Source organism: Capra hircus, chromosome 6, assembly GCF_001704415.2.
Source record: "Capra hircus breed San Clemente chromosome 6, ASM170441v1, whole genome shotgun sequence".
Lineage (NCBI taxonomy): Eukaryota > Metazoa > Chordata > Mammalia > Artiodactyla > Bovidae > Capra > Capra hircus.
Genome location: NC_030813.1, coordinates 67,321,960 through 67,347,250, shown reverse-complemented (window position 1 = coordinate 67,347,250; position 25,291 = coordinate 67,321,960). Strand labels below are relative to the sequence as shown.

The following is a 25,291-nucleotide window of genomic DNA, read 5'->3' as shown; positions in this document are numbered from 1 at the left end:
AGATGTTTAGTTCGAGTTTCAATATCAAACTCTCAAAAATTAATAGAATGAATATACAGAGAAGTAGAAGGAAATAGTAGACCTGAAAAGCACTATGAATCAATTCAACATAATGTAAATTTATACAGCTTTCACACAACAGTAGGACACAAATTCTATTCAAGTTCCTATAGACAATAAAAAGAACTAAAATGCCTCTTGATGAAAGTAGGAGAGTGAAAAAGTTGGCTTAAAACTCAACATTCAGAAAATGAAGATCATGGCATCCGGTCCTATCACTTCATGGCCAATAGATGGGGAAACAATGGAAAACAGTGAGAGACTTTATTTTTTTGGGTTCCAAAATCACTGCAGATGGTGACTTCTGTCATGAGATTAAAAGACACTTACTCCTTGGAAGAAAAGCTATGACCAACCTAGACAGCATATTAAAAAGCAGAGACGTTACTTTGCCAACAAAGATCTGCCTAGTCAAAGCTATGGTTTTTTCAGGAGTTATATATGGATGTGAGAGTTGGACTGTGAAGAAAGCTGAGTGCTGAAGAATTGATGCTTTTGAACTGTGGTGTTGGAGAAGACTCTTGAGAGTCCCTTGGACTGCAAGGAGATCCAACTAGTCAATCCTAAAGGAGATCAGTCCTGAATATTCATTGGAAGGACTAATGCTGAAGCTGAAACTCCAATACTTTGGCCACCTGATTCGAAGAACTGACTTATTGGAAAAGACCCTGATGCTGGGAAAGATTGAAGGCAGGAGGAGAAGGGGACGACAGAGGATGAGATGGTTGGATGGCATCACTGACTTGATCGACATGAGTTTGAGCAAGCTCCGGGAGTTGGTGATAGACAGGGAAACCTGGTGTGCTGCAGTCCATGGGGTTGCAGAGTCAGACATGACTGAGCTGCTGAGCTGAACTGAATTGATAGACAATAAACTAGGAGACACTGGAACATAATTCAGGGACATAAGACCAGGTGCAAAAGTTTCATGGTCTAAATGTATTGAAATCTTACAGAAGTCTGTTCTGTTATCACTGTGAAATTAAAACATGCAATACGGTACTATTAACTCATCACGATTCTACACATCATGTCCCAAGCCTCATTTATTTTGTAACTGGAAGTTTATACCTTTTGATCCCCTTCACCCATTTTATCTCCCTACAACCACCCTTGCCTCTGGCAGCCACCAGTGTATTCTTTGTACTTTGAGCTTGTTTTGTTTCAATTTTTCATTTTTTTTTAAAGGTTTCACATGTAAGTGAGACCACATGGTTTTTGTCTTTATTTCACTTAGTATAGTGCTGTCAAGGTCCATCTATGTTGTTGCAAATGACAAAAATTTTATTCTTTTTATGGGTGAATAATATTTCATATATACCACATTTTCTTTATCAATTCATCCATCAGTGGACACTTGGTTGTCTCCATATCTTGGCTATTATAAATAGCGTTACAGTGAACATGGGGGTGCATGTATCTTTTTAAGTTAGTGTTTTCATTTTCTTCAGATAAATACCCAGAGGTGGAATTGGTGGATCATAAGATAGTTCTGTTTTTAATGAATTTTATTTGTAAATAAGAATACTAGTTTCTACCATACAAGTTTTTATTCTAATTTATGCTTTTTTTTTTGCAATTTGAATTTTTTTTTCCTATTAAGCTCTAAGATAGAAACAGAAACAGTGTCTTACTCATTTTCATATTTCTACAATGACTAGTTTTGGAAGTAAACATTGCAGTAGTTTCTGAATGAAATTAGAAAAAAAGGCCCTGGGATACAAAAATACTTCTTTGTACCGCTTGCAATAGATTGTTAATTCTAGACTGGAGTCCTGGTAGAAAAGAATTCTGAGGAGTATGTCTGCTTTCTGGGAGAGAATTCTTGGCCTTGTCAAGATTTTGAGGTTATAAGTATCTAAGCATTAGAAGTACATACAAATCTCTTTCTTTATGTTTTCTTAATGATTTGGCTCTTTTACCAGTTCTTAATTAAGACTCAACATATGCTGGCGACTTTTCAGTGGGTAAAGAGGAATGATGTCCCAGAGACCATGTAAGTTAGTAGGTTCAGGTCTGTATCAGTAACTATCCTTGCAGGTGGTATGTTGTCATGACTCAGACTTAAAGAGAAACAGCACCAATTTTTAACTTCAAAGTTAATCAGACAAATAGTGCCCAAATTCTGCTTTGCCACACCTCCAAACCCAGACTCTTTCCCAAAAGCAAGCACCATTATTCATTTAGTGATTCATTTCAATGATCTTCCTGTCCAGATCACTTTCAATGTCTGAGGATTTAATTTATTTAAATCTGACTATACTTTATGCATTGCTCTGCAACTTGCTTGTATTCCTCAATAATATGTCTTGGAGATCTTTCATAATTTTAAATTTCAGATTTTGTTGGTGAAGTTATAGGAAAAGAAAAACTCCTCCCCTGCTGATAAGTGTGAAAATTGTTGCCCTTTGACAGCGATCTGCTGTTATCTACTGAAAAGATGCGATTAATCAGCAACCCAGCAATTTCCCCACTTTGTATCTGTCTTAGAGAAATACTCTTACTTGTACACAAGAAGGCATATTCAAGTATTTCTTTACAGCTTTGTTGTAATAGAGCATGGCTAAACTAGAATATCTATTCTGTGGGATGCTCTGCAGCAATTAAAAAGAATTAAGTCAATATCTTTCCAATTGGTATGTTTTTAATCTAGTCACTATGATGTCCCAGCGATTATGTTAAGTGGCCCTTTTTCTATTTGCAAAGATATCTGTGTCAGAAAACATCTTAAACTACTAATGTTAAACATCAGAAACTTAGTATTTGTTGTGCAAAGATTTTAGTTGAATGTTGAAATGAAAAAACTTTTTTCTTCTCTCAACAATTTAATTAGTCAAATGAATTTGATTTTCCTCTGCATCCTTGAGGTTTTTTAAAGGGATCTTTGCCACAATAATGCCACAGATGTGCCAAAATTTTGACTTTTGCTTTTGTGTTTGTAGGAATGAAGGCTTAATTCCAAGCAACTATGTGACCGAAAACAAACCAACTAATTTAGAAATATATGAGTAAGTGTCCTCTAAAATATGTCCCATGGGTAATCTATAAAAATCAGGTACATTTGGGTAACTTATTAGTATACATACTGTTTGGGGCCTGAAAAGGGAAAAGAAAGTAACACATTTGGAAGCTTTAGCTTAAGAGATTTTTAATCTTAATAATGGCTGATTCAGAAACTTCTTTTTCTTAAAATTACTTTTTTTTGGTTTTGTTTGGCCAGTTAAAGGAAATTTTAACAGTGACTACAAGAAGCCAAACACTCATCTTGCACTTGTTTTACTGCGAGTCCTAAGTGGAAAAGTTATTATTTTAAAAATGAGGACTTCCTGGTGGTTCAGTGGTTAAGACTCTACACTTCTATTGCAGAAGCGTGGGTTCCATCCCTGGTTGGGGAACTAAGACCAAAAATAAATGAAAAATGACATCAATTGTTCATTAATTAAGTTAGACTTAATATACAGACATATTACTATAGTTTGACTCATGTTTTGAAATGTTTAGAAATCACTGAAGATGAGAAATAGGCTAATGCTATAGTTCAGAAGAACTTTTGATATGTTCACTAGAGTTTTGCTTCGAAATGCATTCTTGTTACACTATATTAATGGATTTAGAAGATAGAAACATTAGCAATCACTATTTAACCCCTCAATCTGCAGATCAGAAAATAAAGTTGAGATATTAATGTACAGATAGAGAGTGACAGGGCTAGGAGTGGTCCTTGTTGTACAGCTACCAAGTCATGTCTGACTCTTTGGGAGCCCTGGGATTGCAGCTTGGTAGGCTTCCCTGTCCCTCACCATCTCTTGGACTTTGCCCAAGTTCATGTCCATTGAATTGGTGATGCCATCCAACCATTTCATCCTCTGTCGCCTCCTTCTCCTCCTGCCTTCAAACTTTCCCAGCATCACGGTCTTTTCCAAAGAATCAGCTGTTCGCATCAGGTGGCTAAAGTATTGGAGTTTCAGCTTCGGCATCAGTCCTTCCAAAGAGTATTCAGGGTTGATTTCCTAGTCTTTTATAAATTTAGGTTTGCAGTTTGAGCACTTGAGTGCCCTCCCCCGACTTAAATACTGGTTTTGCAATTAGCATATGTTCCAGTAGGTTGTATTAGGTGATGTGAATTGAGGCATTAGAACAGGTACTTCCCTGAGAACCAGGCAAATTGAAAGAGAACTCAGCCTTGGACTGCCTTGCTGCTCATTGAAGCCCATTTGTAGGCCAGACTCAGCATGCCTGCCTGCCTGCCTGCCAAGTCGCTTCAGTCATGTCTGACTCTGTGCGATCCTATGAATTTTAGCCCACCAAGCTCCTCTGTCCATGGGATTCTCTAGGCAAGAATACTGTAGCGGGTTGCCATGCCCTCCTCCAGGGGAATCTTCCCAACCCAGGGATAGAACCTGTGTCTATTACATCTCTTGCATTGGCAGGCAGGTTCTTTACCGCTAGTGCCACCTGGGAAACTCCAGACTCAGCACATCCATCACCGAAAACACCCATAACCTTACCAGACCTTTCTGCTGGCTGTTTCCATTCTCCTTCTCAGGTCTCTGTCCTCAGCTCCATCACTGTGTCTCGTCTCTCTTCCTCTCCTTTGCTTAGCTTGTCATAACCCCTCTCTTGATCTGTGTCATTTAGCTCTGCCCTGAAATTCCTTCTCCGCTGACCCCACCTTCCTTAGCAAATAACCTCACAACTCTACAGTTGCTCAGGCATGCCCCATGCATGGAGTTGGGGTGGGGAGTGGGCAGGGGAGAGGAACTCACCACTAGCCCCAGCTGAAGCTGCTCAGCATGAACAGGTCTCTTTGAACTCTTTGAAGGCCAGATCAGGGAAAATTTTGTTTGAAAATCTCCTGCTAAGAAAAACCAGAAAAATAAGATGATCTTATCACCATATTCTAACTTCAGTTTGGATTTTCCTGGAAATTAAAGAAGACCTGTGTGAAGGTACCTAACAGTGCCTGGTGGTTAGCAAGTGGTCACTCAGTAATCAGCAGGGCTACTTTTCTTCCTTCTGTTATGAATTGATGTGCTTGTTGCTTCCCCTGTTTAGACCAGGCTTAGCGTCTGGCTTTAACAACTTGTTTATACTGCAGATACTGGATCAAAAATTAAGCCACTCTGAAGTTAGATAATCATCTCATTTCCTTAGCCTGGATTTATGTTTCTGTAAGCCTTCTTTTATAAATGACTCTAATTATGAAAAGACCAATTTTTAATTTTATTATGGTTTTAAAAAGGTTATTAAAATATAGATCATCAATATAAATCACTAAAATTGATCAACCACTTACTATGCACCAAGCACCATTCTACTGACTGTACAGAAATTACTGTCCCATGTTGAAGTGCAGCAGTATGGGCTTATAAATCAGAGAAATCTGGGTTCAAATTCTGGCATCACTCTTGACTAATGGTTCAGCTCTGAGCAAAGTTACCTAATGTCTTTAAACCTCTGAATGATCTGAACCCTGGAGACAATAATGCCTGTCTCATTTGGTACATAGTAGCTTTTCAATACATTCTAGAAGTTACGACTATTTCCTTGAACTGTGAAACAAGAAAGACATTTACAGCTTTGTCCACCTTGCCTAGTATAACTGGTACACTACATTCAGAGTTACTTCAGTCCTCCACTTAATTTGTTCGATCTTTATCGTTATGTACTTAGGATAATATTAGATGTTAGCTGTTGTAACCAGTGGAAGCACAATACAGAATACACAGGAGTCCTGGTTTTCATGGAACTTACAGCTTCACAAGGAAATAGACATTAAGCAACCCTGAATTCACAAATAGACACATCATTTTAAATTGTGGTGTTATGAAGGAATAGTATGGGGCACAGGAAGAAAACAAGAGGGGAGGGAATATAATTTAACTGAGCATGTTGAGTGGGGAAGACCTTTCTGAGGACGTGACTTGAGGCCTAAAGGAGAAAGAGAGTTAAGGGGCTGATTGAAGAAGGAATCCTGTCCCTGTGGGCTTCTGACATCTCCGGGGATCCTTTATACAGAGAAATGTTTATGGCTACTTTGGTTTGAAATTAATATTCAAATTATCAACAATGCAATGAAAAAACTTTGTTTTCGGTAACCCTTCAAATTGAACTTTTAAATCTTGATATACTATTTATAAATCTAAAAAACAAGAACAATTACCTAAATTCATACTTGACATAAAAATATCCTTAAACAATCCATCCTATTTACAAACTCAGTTAATTAAGTTTCCTGAAACATCTAACTTGCATAAATAAACTGAATAAATTCAAGTTTCTTTATAAAGGACATGCCTGACAGGTCAAATTTGCAAGTGTAACAGCCCCTTGTAAGTCCTTACATGATCCTGGAAATGTAATAAATTAAACATAAATGTTTAATTAAGCATAATGTGAATTGAGTTCTTTTAACCATGTGAATATCATTTTAAAAATTAATTATTCTCAAACTTCAAATATCAAGTTGAAGTGTGAAGTGAAAGTTGTGTCCAATTCTTTACAGTCCATGGAATTCTCTAGGCCAGAATACTGGAGTGGGTAGCCTTCCCTTACTCCGGAGGATTTTCCCAACCCAGGGATCAAACCCAGGTCTCAGGGAAGCCCAAGAATACTAGAGTGGGTAGCCCATCCCTTTTCCAGCAGATCTTCCCCACCCAGGAATTGAACTGGTGTCTCCTGCATTGCAGGCGGATTCTTTACCAACTGAGCTATCAGATGCTTCCCTTGTGGCTCAGCTGGTAAACAAGTTGAAGATTAGTTACAAATCTTAAAGCAAAGACAAAAAACCTGATATGCCAGATTCTCTTAAAATTTTTGATATTTTAAGTAGCAGACATTGATTATTCTGAGCTATGGATGTATAGTCTGACTTATCTCATTTTCTCTACACTAAATGCTTAATCTTCTCAGGGTCAGAAAGTCACCTGCTGCTGCTAAGTCGCTTCAGTCGTGTCCGACTCTGTGCGACCCCATAGACGGCAGCCAACCAGGCTCCTCTGTCCCTGGGATTCTCCAGGCAAGAATACAGGAGTGGGGTGCCATTTCCTTCTCCAATGCATGCATGCATGCTAAGTCACTTCAGTCGTGTCCGACTCTGTGCAACCCCATGGACAGCAGCCCACCAGGCTCCTCTGTCCATAGGATTCTCTAGGCAAGAGTACTGGAGTGGGTTGCCATTTCCTTCTCCAGGAAGTCACCAGTGAAGCAAATCAACTTTCTCAGATCTAATAGGGTTTCCAGGGCTAAAACTCAAAGCCACAATACTATTCTTTACTGATTAAAAATCTAAGACTGGCACATGGGAGGCTTACATATATGTTCCATATATGATGATTGTACTCAACCACAGTTAGATGTAGTAAAAAATGTATTAATAGAATCCCCACTCCAATCCTGTGATTTGGGGCTTCTAATGACATCATTCAATATTAATTTTATAGTCAGTGTTGTCTCAATAAAGAAGTTGCAGCCTTACCTATTTGAAAAACACAAAACAAAAAACTCTTCTACCTTTTATCATCTGATTTAAATAGTTGAAATTCTAAAATACCATGCCTCAACCTCCTCTAAATTACATTTATCCTTTTTCTGCCTTTTATTTATCATTATTGTAATGCAGATGGAATTCTGCCTTATTTTAACTGATCTTAAATTCATCATATACTTCTATCTGGTTATTTTGTTACTTTTTTGAAGTCATTCTGAGAATGACTTCCACACGGATGGATTTTTAATTTATATTTAAACACAATATATTTTATTTATCACTATAATAAATAAATACAAAGCAACAAAATGAATACCAACATGACAGCAGGTAAAGGAACATTGTTTAGAAAAAAAATCAATTTATGTTAATTCCTCCCTTTTTGAGTGTCATTATGCTGTCTTCTGGAGAAGGCGATGGCACCCCACTCCAGTACGCTTGCCTGGAAAATCCCATGGACGGGGGAGCCTGGTAGGCTGCAGTCCATGGGGTCGCGAAGAGTTGGACACAACTGAAGTGACTAAGCAGCATGCTGTCTTCTCTTTTCACAACTTCAGTCTATTTCAGTGAGCTATAATCATTAGTCTCTTTTTAGCACCCATATTTCATAACTTAGCCAGTATGGGGGCCTCTTTAAATTGGTCCCCTGTAAATTTAACTCTGCCTCATTTATTTTGAAAAATTTCTTCTCTCTACAGCAAGAGGTCTCAGACGCACCTTGAAATTCCCTCCCACAATAATAATATTCATTAACAAATATTGAATGATAGGCACAGTTTAAATTCACAGTTACTCTTGTTCCCATTAGCAATAGGCAGTTGTATGACTTTGACTAGAATCATCTGTAATCATCCCTTGTTCTCTGTGGTTCATCCTTTTAAAAGACCGTTTTCAATTTAAGCGCGTTAATATTAATATTTTAAACTCCTGGCCACGCTAGTTAGTGGCAGCTTTCTACTATAGAAGGTTAGGGGAAGTCCACATGAGGAGACAGGTTCCATTGTCCCAGGCAGGTATGAGTCTCCTTCAGCCACCACTGGGCTCCCCCACCTGACTTAATGCCTGGTTATACCCACACCCTTTCTTCCGCTGTCCACAAAAATAGTATTTCTGGTAATATTAGATTAGCTTCTTTTTAAAGGCTTGTTTTGGAATGAAAGTGTTTCCTTTTTCTTTTCTTCTCCTCTGTTCTATCGTCACTTCCTCTCTCTTTCCCGTACAACATTTGCTTACTGCTTAGGTGCTGTCACATCACACCATATGTTTATTTATTTAAAAAAAAATAAAAACAATTTTTTGTTAAAGATTTTTTATGTGGACCATTTAAAAAAATCTTTCCTGAATTTGTTATAATATTGCTTCTGTTTTGTTTTTGGTCTTTTGGCCCTGAGGTACGTGAGATCTTAGCTCCCAGATCAAGGATCAAACCCACACACCCCTTGTATTGGAAGATGAAGTTTTAACCACTGAACTTCCAGGGAAGTCCCAAAACCATATGTTTAAATTACAGTCTTCATTAATTATGATTACTGTGTGAACATCTGATATTTTAAGGTCATTTAATGACGTGTTTCATGCAGACACAACAGGAAGGCTGGAGGCAGAAAAGGGCTTGGTGAATTTCAGCCGGGAAAGAAATCCAATGTGATGGAAGTTTAGTGACTGAAGGAAGAATGAGGAGAATATGAGGCCCAGGAGGGTGTGGGGTGGGGTGATTAGTATACTGGTTGTTCCATTTACTCTATTAAATTACTGACTTTACTACAAGGGGACATACTTTGGAGCTTCCCAGGTGGCTCGGTGGTAAAGAATTTGCCTGCCAATGCAGCAGACATGAGTCAACCCCTGACTGGGGAAGATCCCTGGGAGAGAGAAATGGCAACCCACTCCAGTATTCTTGCCTGGGAAATCCCAAGGACAGAGTAGTCTGGCGAGCTACAGTCCATGGGGTCGCAAAAGAGCTGGACATGACTTAGCAACTAAACAGCAACAACAACATATTTAGGAGAATCAGATAAGTCAGTGTGAGTTTTAAGTTTGGAAAGATGACGACACATGTAAGAGCAGGCAAATAAGATATTCCTGAGGGGAAAGAAATGTGTATGTTTTAGTTGGGTTTAACCAAAGCTCAGGAAAGTGTTTGTCGGAGATGATGACTTTTTAACCACATACATTTCATGGAAATTTTCAGGAAGTTAAACCATTCAAAATTAAGTGTGTTAAACCAAGTGTGTTTCAGAAAGTTGAATTGAAATATGGTAGAAAAATGAGATACTGGCTTGCAATTAATATAACTGTTAAATAAATCACTTGATATATTATTATAGTACATTATTGTTTATGTGAATTAGTCAGTCCCTTTATAAAATTAGTTCTGGAGTGTGTTTTTTTAAATGAAGGAAATGGAACAGGGTTTTTTTCTGGAAATAAATGATATATAACATTAAAAAATTATTTTTATTGCTCTTACAGGTGGTACCATAGGAATATCACTAGAAATCAGGCAGAACATCTTTTGAGACAAGAGGTAATTTATCCATGAATAATTTTGTGGATAGTTTCAAAATTTCTGAGAGAGGTGAATTATAAATACTCAGCTAAAAATGTTTTATTACTTCCTGATTTTTTTAGTTCTAAAATATTATTACAACTTCACTGGTACTACATTTTCTATTAAATTATAAACTAGATTAATTTGTATCAAATCATGTTTTCCATTGATTTTCACCACAATTTCACATATCTTTCTCCTGAAATGATTTCATCTCTAACATACCAAAACTGCTTCATTCACTCCAAAGTGCGTTCTGCCAGAAGGGTCTCTAATTGAATTGCCTGTATACATTTGCATCAATGTCAGTCCAATGGATTCTCGGTCCTGAGCTTAGCTTAGACTCATAAAAAGCATAGATACAGAAAAATACATGCAGCTGCACTTTCATTCTTTGGGAACAAAAGGAAGAGTGGAGCAGCAAACTTAGATCAAAACTGCTCATTTAGGTCAAAACAAAACAAAACTGAGTATAGTTTAAATTTCCAACTGACGGTAAGTATCAGCTGTGGGTAAATGCATAGTCAAAACTAGAAAGTAGCTGAGAAGTATGCATGTCATTATGACCTGATGTCAGATGCTGAGGAAATCTAGTAATATGAGTGAGAAAAAAATCAGTTCTGTAACTCAAAACTCAGTGCCAGTAATGACCTATGACACAGGGAAGATCCAGTTAGTATTTGGGGGATGGGCTGAGTACGAGGAACACAGACCTCTCAGGAGCTGGTGGGGATGGAGGTTGGAGGTCTGGCCCGGTCTCATTGGCTACAAGAAAAGGGAGCATGACAGCCAATGTGATATCTGCCTGGCATGGTGACATTATATATTAGCTGGTTTAGAACGGACAAGGAAGATGTAGTGATAAGCAGGCAGAACCGGAGAAAGGAAGTGGACAATTCGGTCCACAGAAAGCAAGCTTGTCACAGGCAATACGGCCCGAATCACTGGGCTGGGCGGGTTCCACATGAGGTTCTGCATCTGAGAGGAAGCCAGAACAGGGTGAGAATCTGACCTCCCTACCAAGAGTAGAATGGAGCATTTTGTAGCAAAACCTCCATACCCCCAACCCAGATATCACAAATAGTAGCACTGATCATAACATTCTTTAATAAAATAAGACATTACAGAAGCTGTTGAGGCCCACCCTCTCCCTTATCTTTTTGGTTCTCATTTCTCAGAGGCAACCGCAATAGCGGAGCATGTTCCCATTTTGTCCATGGGTTTATACTTTTATCGCATGTATGTGTATAAACAACCTATAGTGCTATTTTATGTGTTTTAATATTTGATGTCAAGGAGAGCACATATATGTTGATTTTTTAACCAAACATATTTTCCATTTAATTCATAGGCATACACATGGATCAACACATACCTTCAACTATTATGTACTATTTCATTATGAGTATATAAAATATATCAATTTTACTGTAGATAAACATTCTAGTCATTTCTAACTTTTCGCTCTTACAAACAGTGCTGCAAAGAACATCCTTGTGCATGTCATCTTGTATACAAGGGCAAGGGGTTCTTTGAATTACACTCCAAAATGGAATCATCTGGTCAGAGGATATGTGCAGATTTAACATTACTAGATACTGTGTATTCAAATCAGGATTCAGGTACTTAGATCAATTTATACTCTTACAGGGAGTGAAAAAGCTGGTTTCCTACACGGGCTTTTCTCATGGCTCAGATGGAAAGGGATCTGCCTGTAATGCAGGAGATCTAGGTTCGATCCCTGGGTTGGGAAGATCCTCTGGAGGAAGGCATGGCAACTTGTTCCAGGATTCTGCCTGGGAAATCCCATGGGCAGAGGAGCCTGGCAGGCTACAATCCATGGGGTTGCAGTCAGATATGACTGAGTGATTAACACTCACTCATATTCCTACTAACAGTGGGTAGTTTCACATTTTCCCCCCAATTCATTGAGTGAAAAATTCTGTATTTTAAAATGTAATTTCTTTGGTAAACAGCTCGGCTGAAGTAACTTTCCATGTGTCTTTGGCCAGTTGTACTGCCTCTGCTGTTACATGCCTGTTAATGTCCTTTGATCATTTTTCTATAATGTGTTTGGTTTTTTTATGCTGATCAATATGTGTTGTACTTAAGAAATATATATTCTGAATACCAATCTTTTGGCATTATGTGTTACAATGATATTTTTTGGATTTCTGGCTTTCTGTAAACTTTAGAGTATTTTCGTATACAAAAATTTTAAAATGTTAATGTCAAATCTCTCAATATTTTCCTTTATGATATCTGCTTTTTGTTTTGCGTTATTTACTCTAAGAGATTCCTCTCTCTTCTGAGATAATAAAGGAATTTTATATTTTTCATTAAATGTTTTAAAGATGTGCTTTCACATTGAGGTCTTTAATCTGTCTGAAGAATGTATGTATGATGTTTTAAATACATACATATCTTTCCTATATATCTTAAAATATTTGTATAATTTACATATTTTCCAATTTTTTAAAAAAAATTATGCCTGGTTTAAATTTTATTTGGTTATGAGTCATTTAAAATATATATTGCTAGTTTGGCTTTCCTCAATTTAGCATTTTTCCTGTTAAGTTCAAAGTGAGCCCGGCTTCTAATTTTCTGTTCTCTTTGTCTGGTTTTGGTATAAATCTTATCCTAGCATCATAAAATGAGTTGGAATGTGGGGTTTTTAATCTCCTTTTCTAATCTCTGAAATTGTTTATATCAGATAGATGTTATTTGTTTCTTGAAGGTTAGTAAAAGTTTCATAAAATAGTCTGGCAAAGACCACATCTACCCTTTTAAGAAAGAGAAAAATATACATTACTGCATTCTCCACTTTGACCACTTTGAGTAAGTAAATGGAAGTTTTGAACAGACCATTTGCTGTATACTCATCATGGATTATAATGAAGCCCTAGTTTTGACCAGCCTGTTTACCATATAGTGAGTTTTTGTACATTCCAGTTACAGAGATGTTCCCTTGAGATTTTGGTGAAATTTAAGGGAAGCAGAAATCTGCGTTTGCAGTGAAAAATGATTGGTCTGTTTTTCATATTTAAGGGGCATGTGGCTATTTTCATGCTAATGTTGATATCATATGGATTCTTTTCACGATCTTCTTCTGCCACTATAAACATATCAACAAAAAAGTCATTTTCAAAATGCAGTTTTTAAAACCTGGGCTTTATTAATAGTAGCAGTTTTGAATATGTAAGGTTAGTAGCTGTAGAAATCAAGCACTAGGTGGCACCCAGTTATCTTAACATTGGAGATATTGATATAGTTGTCAATTTTTTTAACTTACTTATTTTTAAAATTTTTATTAGAGTATAGTTGCTTTACAATGTTGTGTTAGTTTTTGCTGTACTTAGTTTCTGCTGTACAGCAAAGTACAGTTTACTGTTTTAAACAATGAAGGTTTCTCTGGCTAGTCTCCCTTTTTAAGAAACTTTCTGAAAATATACGTTTTGTCTGTATGAACTTCAGAATTACTTTGCCTTGTTTAAGAAATCTTCCTGTTGTTTGCATTAAATTTACAGATTAATTTAGGGAAAATTATTTATGCATTACAAATCAGTGTGTTTTGGGGACCAGTTTGTTCCAGGATATATATATTAATTATTCACATAGGAAAAAATCAAAATTAGACCCAAGCCTCAAGCAAAAATTGATATTAGATGGATGAAAGACCTAATTAGAAAAAGCAAATGCTTTTGTATTTTTCAGGAGAATTTTAAGGTTTTCTTCATTTAACTCTTGCACGTGTATTTTTAAATTTATATTGAAATAATTTCTCTTTTTGTTTCTATTATAAATGGGCATATCTTTTTATTTTTACTTTTGAAATCTCTTGATTTCTATGAATAAATTTTGTAACTGATGACTTTGATGAATTCAAAGTTTGTTTTTGATAGATAAGAAGTGGATCTATTTAGAGAGAGACACACTGCACAGACAGAGTAAGGGCCATCACAGAAGGCGAGTGTGGCTCAACTGTTTTACTGTAGTAGTTTTTCAGTTGATGCTCTTAGGTTTAGGTACATAATCTTAGCAGTAGCAAACAGATTATTTCAACCCTCTTTTACAATTTTAATTCAAGGTTCTAATTTCTGCCTCGTTTAATGGCACTGGCTAGTTTCTTAGAACAGTTTTAAATACCACTGCTGACAGTGGGCATTTCTTTTTTCCTAATTTTAGTTAGAATGATTTCCACATAAAGCATGATGCTGGACTTGGGACCAAAGTAAATAAGGGCTATTGTGTTAAAGAATATACATATATTCCTATTTTATAAAGAATAAAAAAAACCTTGATAATAGAAATTGAAATTAAGTGCTTCTTCAACATCTATGGAAATTTAAGTGAGATTTTTCTTCTCAGATCTATTAAATGTTGACTCATATTAATAAAATTCTTAATGTTACATTACTTTTATATTCCTGTATGTAATCCCTCTTGGTTATGGTGTATTATTCTTTTGTTGTGCTACTGGATTCAGTTTGTTAATATTTAGTTGGGGTTTTTGCATTGATACAAGTGAAGACTGGTTGGTAATTTTCCCTTTTGTGCACAATCTTTGCTATGTTGTGGTATGGATATTGAGCCTACTTTTTTATTGAGCCTATTTTTTCTTTTCATATGCTCTGGAATTATTTGATTGATCTATCTTTTTTTTTAAGATTTAGTAACATCACAGTGCAATGTAGTACTTTTTAATGTTGAAGCTGTTTTAAAACCTCACCTGCTTTTCAATTTATTAGGTCTATTAAGATTTCTAGCTTTTCTGGAATCAATTTTGACAAATTTTATGTTTTGCTAGCTACTTGTCCATTTTATTCAAGTTTTCAAATATATAGAGCCAAGAAGATTTTTTTTTTCTGAATCCTTGTGACATTTTTAATAGATTTCCTCCACTATTTATTAATTAGGTTAACTAGTAGGTTACCTATTTTATTGTTTTTCCCTAGACAACCAGACTTTGAATGTAATTACTGTCTACCTATATTATATTTTTGTTTTTATAATTTATTATTTTCTGCCTTTGCCTTTATTAATTCTTTTCTTCTACTTTACCTGAGTTTATTTTATAATCCTTAACCTAACTCCTTGAGTTGGATATGTTTATTTTGTATTCTTCTCATTTATTGATATAATAAGACTGTGAATTTATTTCTGAGTATTGCCTGAATTATATAGCAGAGGTCCTAATAAGTAGTGTGTCTGTATTCTAGATTTTTTCATTTGTACTTGAATTTCCTTTTTTATTTAAACGTGGTGTCAACCTATTGTTACATGGTAAACATATTTTATTAGTTTCAGGTGTATGTACTGCATATTGATTTGATATTTGCATATATTATGAAATGATCACTGTAAATCTAGTCACATTCTGTCCCCATACCGGAGAAGGGAATAGCAACCCACTCCAGTACTCTTGCCTGGAAAATCCCATGGATGGAGAAGCCTGGTAGGCTGCAGTCCATGGGGTCACCAAGAGTTGGAAACGACTGAGTGACTTTACTTTCACTTTTCACTTTCATGCATTGGAGAAGGAAATGGTAACCCACTTCAGTGTTCTTGCCTGAAGAATCCCAGGGATGGCGGAGCCTGGTGGGCTGCTGTCTCTGGGGTCACACAGAGTTGGACATGACTGAAGCAACTTAGCAACGGCAGCAGCAGTCCCCATACAAAATTACTACAATATTATTGACCATATTTCTTATGTTGTATATTACATCCCTGTGGCTTATTTATTTTCTAACAGGAGGTTTGTAATTCAATCCCCTTCACCTCGTTCGTGCTCCCTACCACCCCCTCCCGTTGGGCAACCACCCATTTGTTCTCTGTATCTATGAGTCTGTTTTCGTTTTGTTTGCTTTGCTTTTTAGGTTACACATATAGGTGAGATCATGTGGTATTTGTCCTTCTTGGTCTAGTTTATTTCACTTAGCATTATACCTTCTAGGTCTGTCCATATTGTCACAAATGGCAAGGTTTCATTATTTTTTATGGCTAGGTAATATTCCATTGTATATGTACACCACATCTTCTTTATCCGTTCATCTATCAATGGATACTTAGGTTGCTTCCATATCTTGACTATTGTAAATAATGCTGCTATGAACATGTGTCTTTTCAAAGTAATGTTTTTGTTTTCTTTGGGTGAATACGCAGAAGTAGAATTGCTGGACCATGTGGTTGTTCTATCTGAGGAATCTTCATGCTATTTTCCATAATGGCTGCATCAATTTGTAATCCCACAAAGAGTGCACAAGGGTTCTCTTTTCTCCACATCCTTGGCAACACTTGTCTCTTTGATGACAGCCTTTCTAACAGGTGTGAGGTAATATCTCAAGGTGGATTTGATTTGCATTTCCCTGATAATTAGTGGTGTTGAGCATCTTTTCATGGGTCTGTTTGCCAACTAAATGTCTTCTTTGGAAAAATGTCTGTTCAGATCCTCTGCCCATTTTTAAACAAAATTGTCTATTTTTTGATGTTGAGTTGTATGAGTTCTTTGTATGTTTCAGGTACTAACCCCTGATCAGATATATCTTTTGTAAATATCTATTCCCATTCAGTAAGCTGCCTTTTCATTTTGTTGCTCATTTCTTTTACTATGTAGAAGCTTTTTAGTTTAATGTAGTCTTGTTCATTTTTGCTTGTTTCCTTTGCTTTGTTTCCATTGTTCCTTGTCTTCCTTTTGAGAAGACAAATCCAAAAAAAATGTTGCTAAGACCAACGTCAGAGAGCATACTGCCTATGTTCTTTTCTAGGACTGTGATGGTTTCAGGTCTTACATTTAAGTCTTTAATCCACTTTGAGTTTATTTTGGTACACTGGGAGAAAGTAGCCCAGTTTGATTCCTTTGCACATGGCTGTCCAGTTTTCCCACTGCAGTTTATTGAAAAGTCTGTCTTTCCCCCATTGTGTATTCTTGCCCTTTTTTGGGTCACAGATTATTTGACCATATAAGCATGGGTTTATTTCTGGGCTCTCTACTGTACCACTGGTTAAAAACTCTGACCAGAAAAGGCTTGTCTCTTGGTAAGCATCTGGAGGGAGGAAACAATGTATTATGTTCCTCTTGAGGGTTCACATCATGCTGTTAGGGTTGTGCAGTTCTCACCAGTACTTCATAAGTGTAAATGTTCATGAGTTTGACAAGATCTGAGATATTCCCCTCTGCATGAACGTAAGCAAACTTAATAGAGGCAAAGATTTTTTTGTTTGTTAATATCAAACAAACCAGACCAAGCAGTCCAACCTTCAAGTTTATTTAAAAGCAGTTTCAAAGAATGTCAAAAGTATTAGTTGCTAAGTCCTGACTGACTCTTTGCGACCCCATGGACCATAGCCTGCCAGACTCCTATGTCCATGGGATTTTCTAGGCAAGAATACTGGAATGGGTTGCCATTCCCTTCTCCAGGGAATCTTCCTGACCCAGGGATTGAACACAGGTCTCTCATATTGCAGGCAGATTCTTTACCATCTGAGCCACCAGGGAAGCCCAAAGAATGTCATTGGGGATCCAACTAATAATGTAAACATCAACCTTACTATAATATTCTTCCCTCTTGCCATGTCTCCCTCTGTGTCTCCTATATCCCTGCATGCATGCATGCTAAGTCATTTCACTCGTGTACAACTCTGCAACCCCATGGACTGTAGTCCACCAGGCTCCTTTGTCCATAGGGTTTTCCAGGCAAGAATATTGGAGTGGGTTGCCATGCCCATCTCCAGAGGATCTTCCCGGCCCAGGGATCAAATCTGCATCTCTTGTGTCTCCTGCATCGGCAGGCGGATTCTTTACCACTACTGCCGCCTGGGAAGCCTGTATCCTTAGAGCAAACAAAATGGTTCTCCTTGCTCTTCTCTCAAGACTTCTCCAAGTCTATTCTCTTTCCATCTGTGTCATAAACTGGTCTTTTTTCCCATTCCTGAGCTTCCTAGATGTATTTCTCCCTGCCTCCCTCACCCCTACTTGCCATATTGTTTTTTTGCCTGTAGAGAAAAATCCTGCTCATCTGTCTCAGAGTTCTTCTTATTCATCAGCTCTTTTATCTATTACTTAATCAGTATACAAAAATAACTAAATGGTGGGGTACAACGTTGTCAAATGCAGTATTAGAAAAATCATGAGCGAACTTTTAAAATGCTCACACATTGCAGATTCTTATCCCAATTTTATTTTATTTTATAGGTATGACATCTAAATCTGTAAGAATTTAAGAGATAAGATTGTGTGTACTTATAAAAACAATATCATCCTTCTATAGTAGTCAATATAGCTTTAGTTTTCATTATGGAGATATTTGTCTTTCTTCCAAATAAGGAATAAACATGTACAATGAATGAATTGTTTTGCAGTCTAAAGAAGGTGCATTTATTGTCAGAGATTCAAGACATTTGGGATCCTACACCATTTCTGTGTTTATAAGAGATAAAAGGTAAGCAATTGTGATTTTGGTCACTGTAGAAATAACAGTCACTAGGATAGTCATTATTAAGGAGTCACCATCACATAGAGAATGGAGAGCCTAACATAGAAAATTGCTGGCCTGGATACTGGGACAACTAATTGGTTCCAATTTTATCCCCTAAGAAGCTCTGTGTGTGATATTAAATATAAGTTACTTACACTCTCTCGTCTCCTTTTCTCAAGTATCAAGTGAGGAGATTTGATTAGTTGTAGCACACACTGCTGATGCTTTCCTCATATCCCTTGGTTAACCCCAGGGTTTACCTACAGAGAGCTCTCTTGAATGCAGAAAGCTTCCTGTTTCTTTCTTCCTGGGAATGTTCTTTGCCTTTGGGTTCTCGTGGTCCCCCGGGGGTGGGCTGGAAGTGACTAAGAGCATTGTAGGTATGTTCCACATTTCTCTCATGGCTTCCTGAAGGGATTAAGTCCCACTTGCCCATAACAAACCTGCTCATCAAGACACCCTCTGGTGGTTTTCCTCCTTTCTTTGTCTCACATGTCTCACAGTGCATTTCCTTATTCACTGGACTGATACCTGATTCAGTAGATACTTACAAATATCCATTACGAGCTGTACATTTTTGGACACTAGACTTGTCACCTAGACATCTTTGGCTGAAGTTTTATTTGATCTAAGACCCTAATACCATACCTGTGGAATTTTCCCAGCAATGGTGAGGCACCTGTTTATTGTAATCCTATTTACTTTTCAGTGTGTAGTGAGGATACAAGATTTTGAAGTCGAGTCCTGTTGCTTAATGATTGACTTGGTTTCAAAGTGATCTTCTGCTTGTTTACGAACTCACATTTTATTGGTTGTAGAGATATGGAGGCTACCATCAAGCATTATCAAATTAAAAGGAATGACTCAGGACAGTGGTATGTGGCTGAAAGACACCTGTTTCAATCAATCCCTGAGTTGATATGGTATCACCAGCACAATGCAGCCGGTAAGTTGAAAGATTCAGGCTGGGAGAGTTGGGGAGCCAGGCCCCAGGCAGGTTATGTGTCTTTGGTCAGACATTTAACAGGAGCAAATATCCCTGTAGAAATGTTTAAGAGCTTGAAATACAACCTGTCTTATGAGTAGTTCTCCTCCTCAGGAGAGGAGGAGGAGATGTTTTTTTGTTTTTCTAGTTAGAGGGGCAAGAGGTAGGTTGATTTTTCACATTTCTGCCAGTTTAGAAAAAAGATACATGACAAAGATTCAAAAGGCCGTTTAGTCACTATACGTTTGTTCTTGAAATTTACATGGTGCTAAATGTAATAAAATTTCAAATGTCTTAAAGAATCATGCTTTTTTTTCCTTTGCTGCTATAAATATGCTCTCTAGATAGTTACAGTAGAAAATTACCCTTAAATGTCTCATTCTCTGTATTTCCTGTTTGGAGAGCAGGCACAGTCTTTCACAGTTATAATCTGACTTAAGTATACCATACCAGAGACATATTTAACCCCCTCCTCTTGCTGTTATTTGCAATGATGGCTACTTTTGCAAACCTATCATCCGTGGAAAGATGTAAGATTCCAGAAAGTTCCATCACAATTACAATCACAGCTGTGACCTTCAGCCCTCATTCAGTCTATCCTGGACTACTCTGAGTCCAAGGGGAATCTCTTTACCTCAACATTAGAGAATTTGGAAACCAGTGCAACTTTCATATTGTTTTGATTTCTTGATGCGCAGTACTTTTTAAGATTTTTCTCATGAAAAGTTGTGTTGACAAAAAAAGAATCCCTTTTGGAAAGCAGTCACTTTTCCATTACACTGGTTTTTTATATCAGGAATAAATCCAGGGAAATTTTATACACTTATGGGCTGAGTCCACCTGGATACTCCTGGTGGTCACTGGGCCTTTGGTTAGAGAGGAAGTGGCAACGTGTTTGAGTAAGGCCAGTGAGGACGTATTTGTGGCCAGAGATAGAAACCCTTAGAATCAGATCAGGTCTGAGTTTTCTTCTTCACTCTTCTCTTTCCTCTTCCTTCAAAGAAGAAATTTAAGAAACTGAGTGTCTGTGGTGGTGAGGTTAAAAAAAGTACTGAGGCAGATCAGGATGTGCTAACCTAAAAAGTTGTTAGTGATAAATTGTTTATAAAGGAAAAAAAAGTGCAAAACAGTATATTTATAGCCTCACTTTTGTAGAGTAATACACATTCATACAGGCATGTGTGCCTAGGAAAATTCTGTTAAATTTAGATAATAATTTTTAAACTGATAACATGATAACAGACTATAAACTGTTAATGTTTACCTCTGGGGAAGGAGACTGAGGGTAAGGAAAACTTTTATTTTCTGCTTTACAGCTTGCCCTAGGGTTTTTTTTTATTATTATTAAAATATACATATACATAAATTATTCTTACAGTGTATGAAATACCATACAGATAACTTTTAAAATTAAAGCTAGATCAAACAATATGAAGATGAAAGACAGGAGTTGAAAACTTATAACTATGGCTGCTGTTAGAGAGAAAAGAAAGTAGAAAAGAGATAAGACAAAGAGGAAGAAAAATGGTAAGAGGAAAGGCATGGGATCTAGAAGCAACTAGTATTTATTGAAGACTTACTTTGGGCCAGACCCTATTTATGTCTATTTATTTATTTAATCCTCAGAGAAATCTGATGAGGTTGATACTGTTGACATCTCCATCTCCCAGATGAGGAAACTCAGGCATACGTTGTGCTCAAGGTCACACCATTAATAGGTATTTGAGCCAAGATTTGAAACCACAGAAATCTATGAAGCCACTGGAGCCATTCAACCCACTGGCTCCACAGTCTGTGTTTAATGACTGCTGTCTTTTCCAGAAAGAAGCAAATTAGATTAGTGGAAAGACCATTTTAGAAGAGGCTTGAAACCCATGACTAGCCCGTCTACTTTTTGACTTCTGGGCAGTTACGCTCATAACAATCCATTTCCTTACCAGAAGTAAGGACAGTGCAGAGAGCGACAGGCTTTTTTTGTTTCTATCAGAGAGATACACTGTCACTAAGCTATTGGTAGTCATTCACAAAACAAAAATGTTTGGCAAGCAAAAACTTTGAATTCAGAGGGAAGCGTTGGGGTGTTAAAGCAATTCCTCTTGTGTTTTTTATTTGGATCGTGTGTTATGGAGTCCCAACTCGATGAGGACTCTAACCCCAACTAGGTCTTCAGAGTCACTAGTAAGCATCCTTTCTTCTGTTCAAATTTCTACCATTCTCCTCAAAACCCTCTTTCCGGTATTATCCACTGCCCATCAACAAATTGCCTCTCTACTTCACTAAGAAAATTGAAATCTAAGCAGTATAAACTATGTATAAAATAAGCTACAAGGATATATTATACAACATAGAGAGTTACAGCCAATATTTTATAACTATAAATGGAGTATAACCTTGAAAAATTATGAAACACCTTATTGTACAGCTGTAACTTATATAATATTGTACATCAACTACATTCTGTTTTAAAAAATTAAAAGAACATCAAAGTCACCAAACACGAGCTATCTCAATCTCATCCTTTTGCTTGCCATGCTCTTACCCTCATCTCACTCCCTCCAGCATTCAGCATATTTTTCTATAGTGAAATATTGGAAATAATTTTAAGGTCGATTCATAGTCATTGATGTATATTGATTATATGTTGAGTGTAAGAAGCTTATAGCAAAACATTGACATTTCCATGAAACATACATATGTGTATATACCTTCAAATACACATATAGAGATTTTTGCAAAGATGGTCACAAAAATGATAACAAAGTATCTCTGGATCCTAAGATTTTGTAAGGGACCTTTTCATTTATGTATTTTCTTGGATTCTTTAACTTGTGTTCAATGAGCATACGCTATATTATGAAAAGTCTTTTTCAAATAGGAAAAATAACCAAACAGACTAACTGTAGAATACTTTCTCTGGCTGATCTGTTTAGGGAATGGTTCCATCTTCTGGTATATTTGGCTTTTTCTCTTGTACCAGGAACTAGAACTGAAATGCTGGTCTCTTTTTCTCCCCAGGACTCATGTCCCGTCTCCGTTACCCAGTTGGTCTGATGGGCAGTTGTTTGCCAGCCACAGCTGGTTTTAGTTATGGTAAAGTATGCATGCGTGCTCAAGTAAAAATCAAATCAAGAGTCTATCCCAAGTTCTATGTTCTTTGAATTCTCAGCTCTTTCGAGATGTCTGTCTTGATATATGTTTTCTCCTCAACGTTTAAATCTCCTTTCTGAGATTTAAATGCATTTAAATGCATTTCATAAGGGCATTTAACCTTTGGGGGGAAATGTTTCACTTTTGCTTTACATTTCATTATGCATTGTTTGGAACCTCTTTGATAAATTCCAGTTCTTTTTATTTGAATGATTGGGTTGTTGCTCTCTGGTTATGTGGGTGACTGGGAAATGACTTCTTCCCAATGGGACCTACTAAAATGAACTGCGAAAACTGTCCTTTTCACCTTTTCACATAGAACTTGGGTGAAGTTTGATTTGAAGTATTTTCTAGTGAATGTGGTAGTCACGAATCTATGAGAATAAATAAGAGCCAAAGAATCTTTCTTTCTAATTTGGTGATATTTTATTTCCTTAAATTTATCTCAGTATGGGGACTAAGAATATGCTTAAAACACACACACACACACACACACACAATTATTGTGTAGCAGGTACCCAGGACTCCGTCTCTGAATTGGAATGGAAAGGTGATTCCAGAGTGTTATGCGTGCTTAGGTTATTTCTCTACCCCATAAATACTACGTGTTTAAAAATTCTATCATTAGCAGTTTATCTAAGTTAAATATGGTCCTCATTCATTAAAAAATAAACTTTTCAAAATTTAAATATCCTTAACAGTATATAGCTCATAAATCTAGAGTCTGATTAATTTTGTCTCATTTTGATTACTTTATATAAACGAAGTTCAGCACCGTGCATCCATGTCTGGCTTCTTCCTCCCACCGGCCCATGAGTGAGTTCACTCGTGGTGTCGGATGTGGTTGGCTCATCTGTGTGGCGCTGCACTACTCTTTTGTGACTATACTGCAATGGGTTTGCCCATTTTTCTTTATATAGCCATTTGGGTTGTAACCAACTTTTGGCTTTTCTAAATAATATTATTATGAACATTCTTGTATGTCTTTTGATAAAGTTTAATCACATTTATGGCCAGACAATGTTGGCTGTATACTTAGAAGTAGATTTGCTGGGTCATAGAGTATGCACACACTCAGATTTAGTCAGTTTTCCAAAGAGCTTATCCCAAATTATATTTCAATCAATGACATATGTGAGTTTCAGCTGTTCCGCATCTTTGTCCTTGCCAGTGTTTCATATTCTTGTGGTTTTTGTTTGTTCTGGCTTGGTTTTGGTTCACATTTTAGCCAATCTAGTCTGTGTGTGCATATCTCATTTTGGTTTAAATATGCAATTTCCTTGATCAACTTTTCATAGGTTCAGTTGCCATTTTGGGTATTCTCTTTTGTGAGAGAAAACTCTATTCAAGTTTTTATTTGACACTTAAAAATAGGATTATATGCCTTTTCCTAGTTGATTTATTCTTATTTTGAAAAGGAATTCTTAGGTAGGTTATGTATTTTAAGAAATATCTTCCCCCAGTCTGAGGCTTAACTTTTCATTTTCTTAGTGGGCTATATTTGATAAATAAGATTTTATGAAGTATAATTTATCAATATTTTCTTCTATGATTATATTCTGTTGAATAAATCTATGCCAATCCCAAGGTCATAAATATATTCTCCTATGTTACTTAGCCCGCTACAAGGGTCCATTAGTCCTTATAATTCTTTTTTTTGTGGGGGGTGGTGGGTAGGGGAGAACATGCTTCACAGCTTGTGAGATCTTAGTTCCCTTTCCAGAAATTGAACCTGGGCACTGGACAGTGAAAGCATGAAATCCTAACCACTGGAGAGCCAGAGAATTCCCTTCGATTCTTTTAAATGCATTATCTTAAAGTTCCAGCAGATGGTGGCATTGCTATATAAAAAGGGATACTAAAAAGTTAAGATTTGATTCTCAGTTTTCCAAAGTATTATTTTAAAAATAGTCCCCCCTCCCCCACTGATTTGCTTCTATAGGATGAGACATATTCACTAATGCAATTCTCATTTCAAATGTACACTTAGATATAGGTTAGAATCTTAAAATTGAAAATATTTATTAGATGAACTGATTAGACTTTTTGCAAAAGAGAAAGGGCAAAAAAGCCCTTTAGGGGTGGGAGTGGCAGAGGAACTGTAAAAGAAACTGGGATCGGGGTGGGGGGAGCCCAGGTTTTATCTACCTCACAAGTTTACTTATCAGAACAAAAAGAGTCTGGGGATGTACATATTTAGGTCCCACATCTGGTTTTGGCAGGTTTAGTTTAGAAAGACACAACTGTGTTTCCTTCTGGGTCTCTCAGGAAAGAAAAAGCCTGTTTTGATACCCATAATTTCTCTCTAAGTAAGTGAGGTTTGTATCTTTGTTTATTTTTACTTATTTTATGAAAATGTGTTTATATGGCATGGCTCAACATACAAAATTCCTTAAGAAATTATTGCATTTAAACTTGAATTCTGGAATTACACTTTTAAGCCACAATGATAGTATTAAAAATGGTAACAGGCCTTTTCTACTCATTTGTAAATGCTTTCGACCTCTCTGAAAAATAAAAGAAAATAGGTTGAGATAATTCCTAGATCTTTTCTAGCTCTAAACTTTAATTTTTCCTTACTTGTA

General features: G+C 36.7%; 1 protein-coding gene across 2 annotated transcripts in view; it reads left to right on the top strand.

Annotated features, from left to right (window-relative positions):
- TXK (TXK tyrosine kinase) overlaps positions 1 to 25,291 on the top strand; it is a 62,940-nt gene that overhangs the window by 23,311 nt on the left and 14,338 nt on the right. For both annotated transcript variants that reach the window (XM_005681590.3, XM_005681589.3), the window contains 5 exons: positions 3,003 to 3,068; positions 10,022 to 10,076; positions 18,459 to 18,538; positions 19,393 to 19,520; positions 22,575 to 22,649. In XM_005681590.3, the coding sequence (XP_005681647.1) occupies positions 3,003 to 3,068; positions 10,022 to 10,076; positions 18,459 to 18,538; positions 19,393 to 19,520; positions 22,575 to 22,649 (404 nt within the window). The remainder of the gene's footprint in view (positions 1 to 3,002; positions 3,069 to 10,021; positions 10,077 to 18,458; positions 18,539 to 19,392; positions 19,521 to 22,574; positions 22,650 to 25,291) is intronic.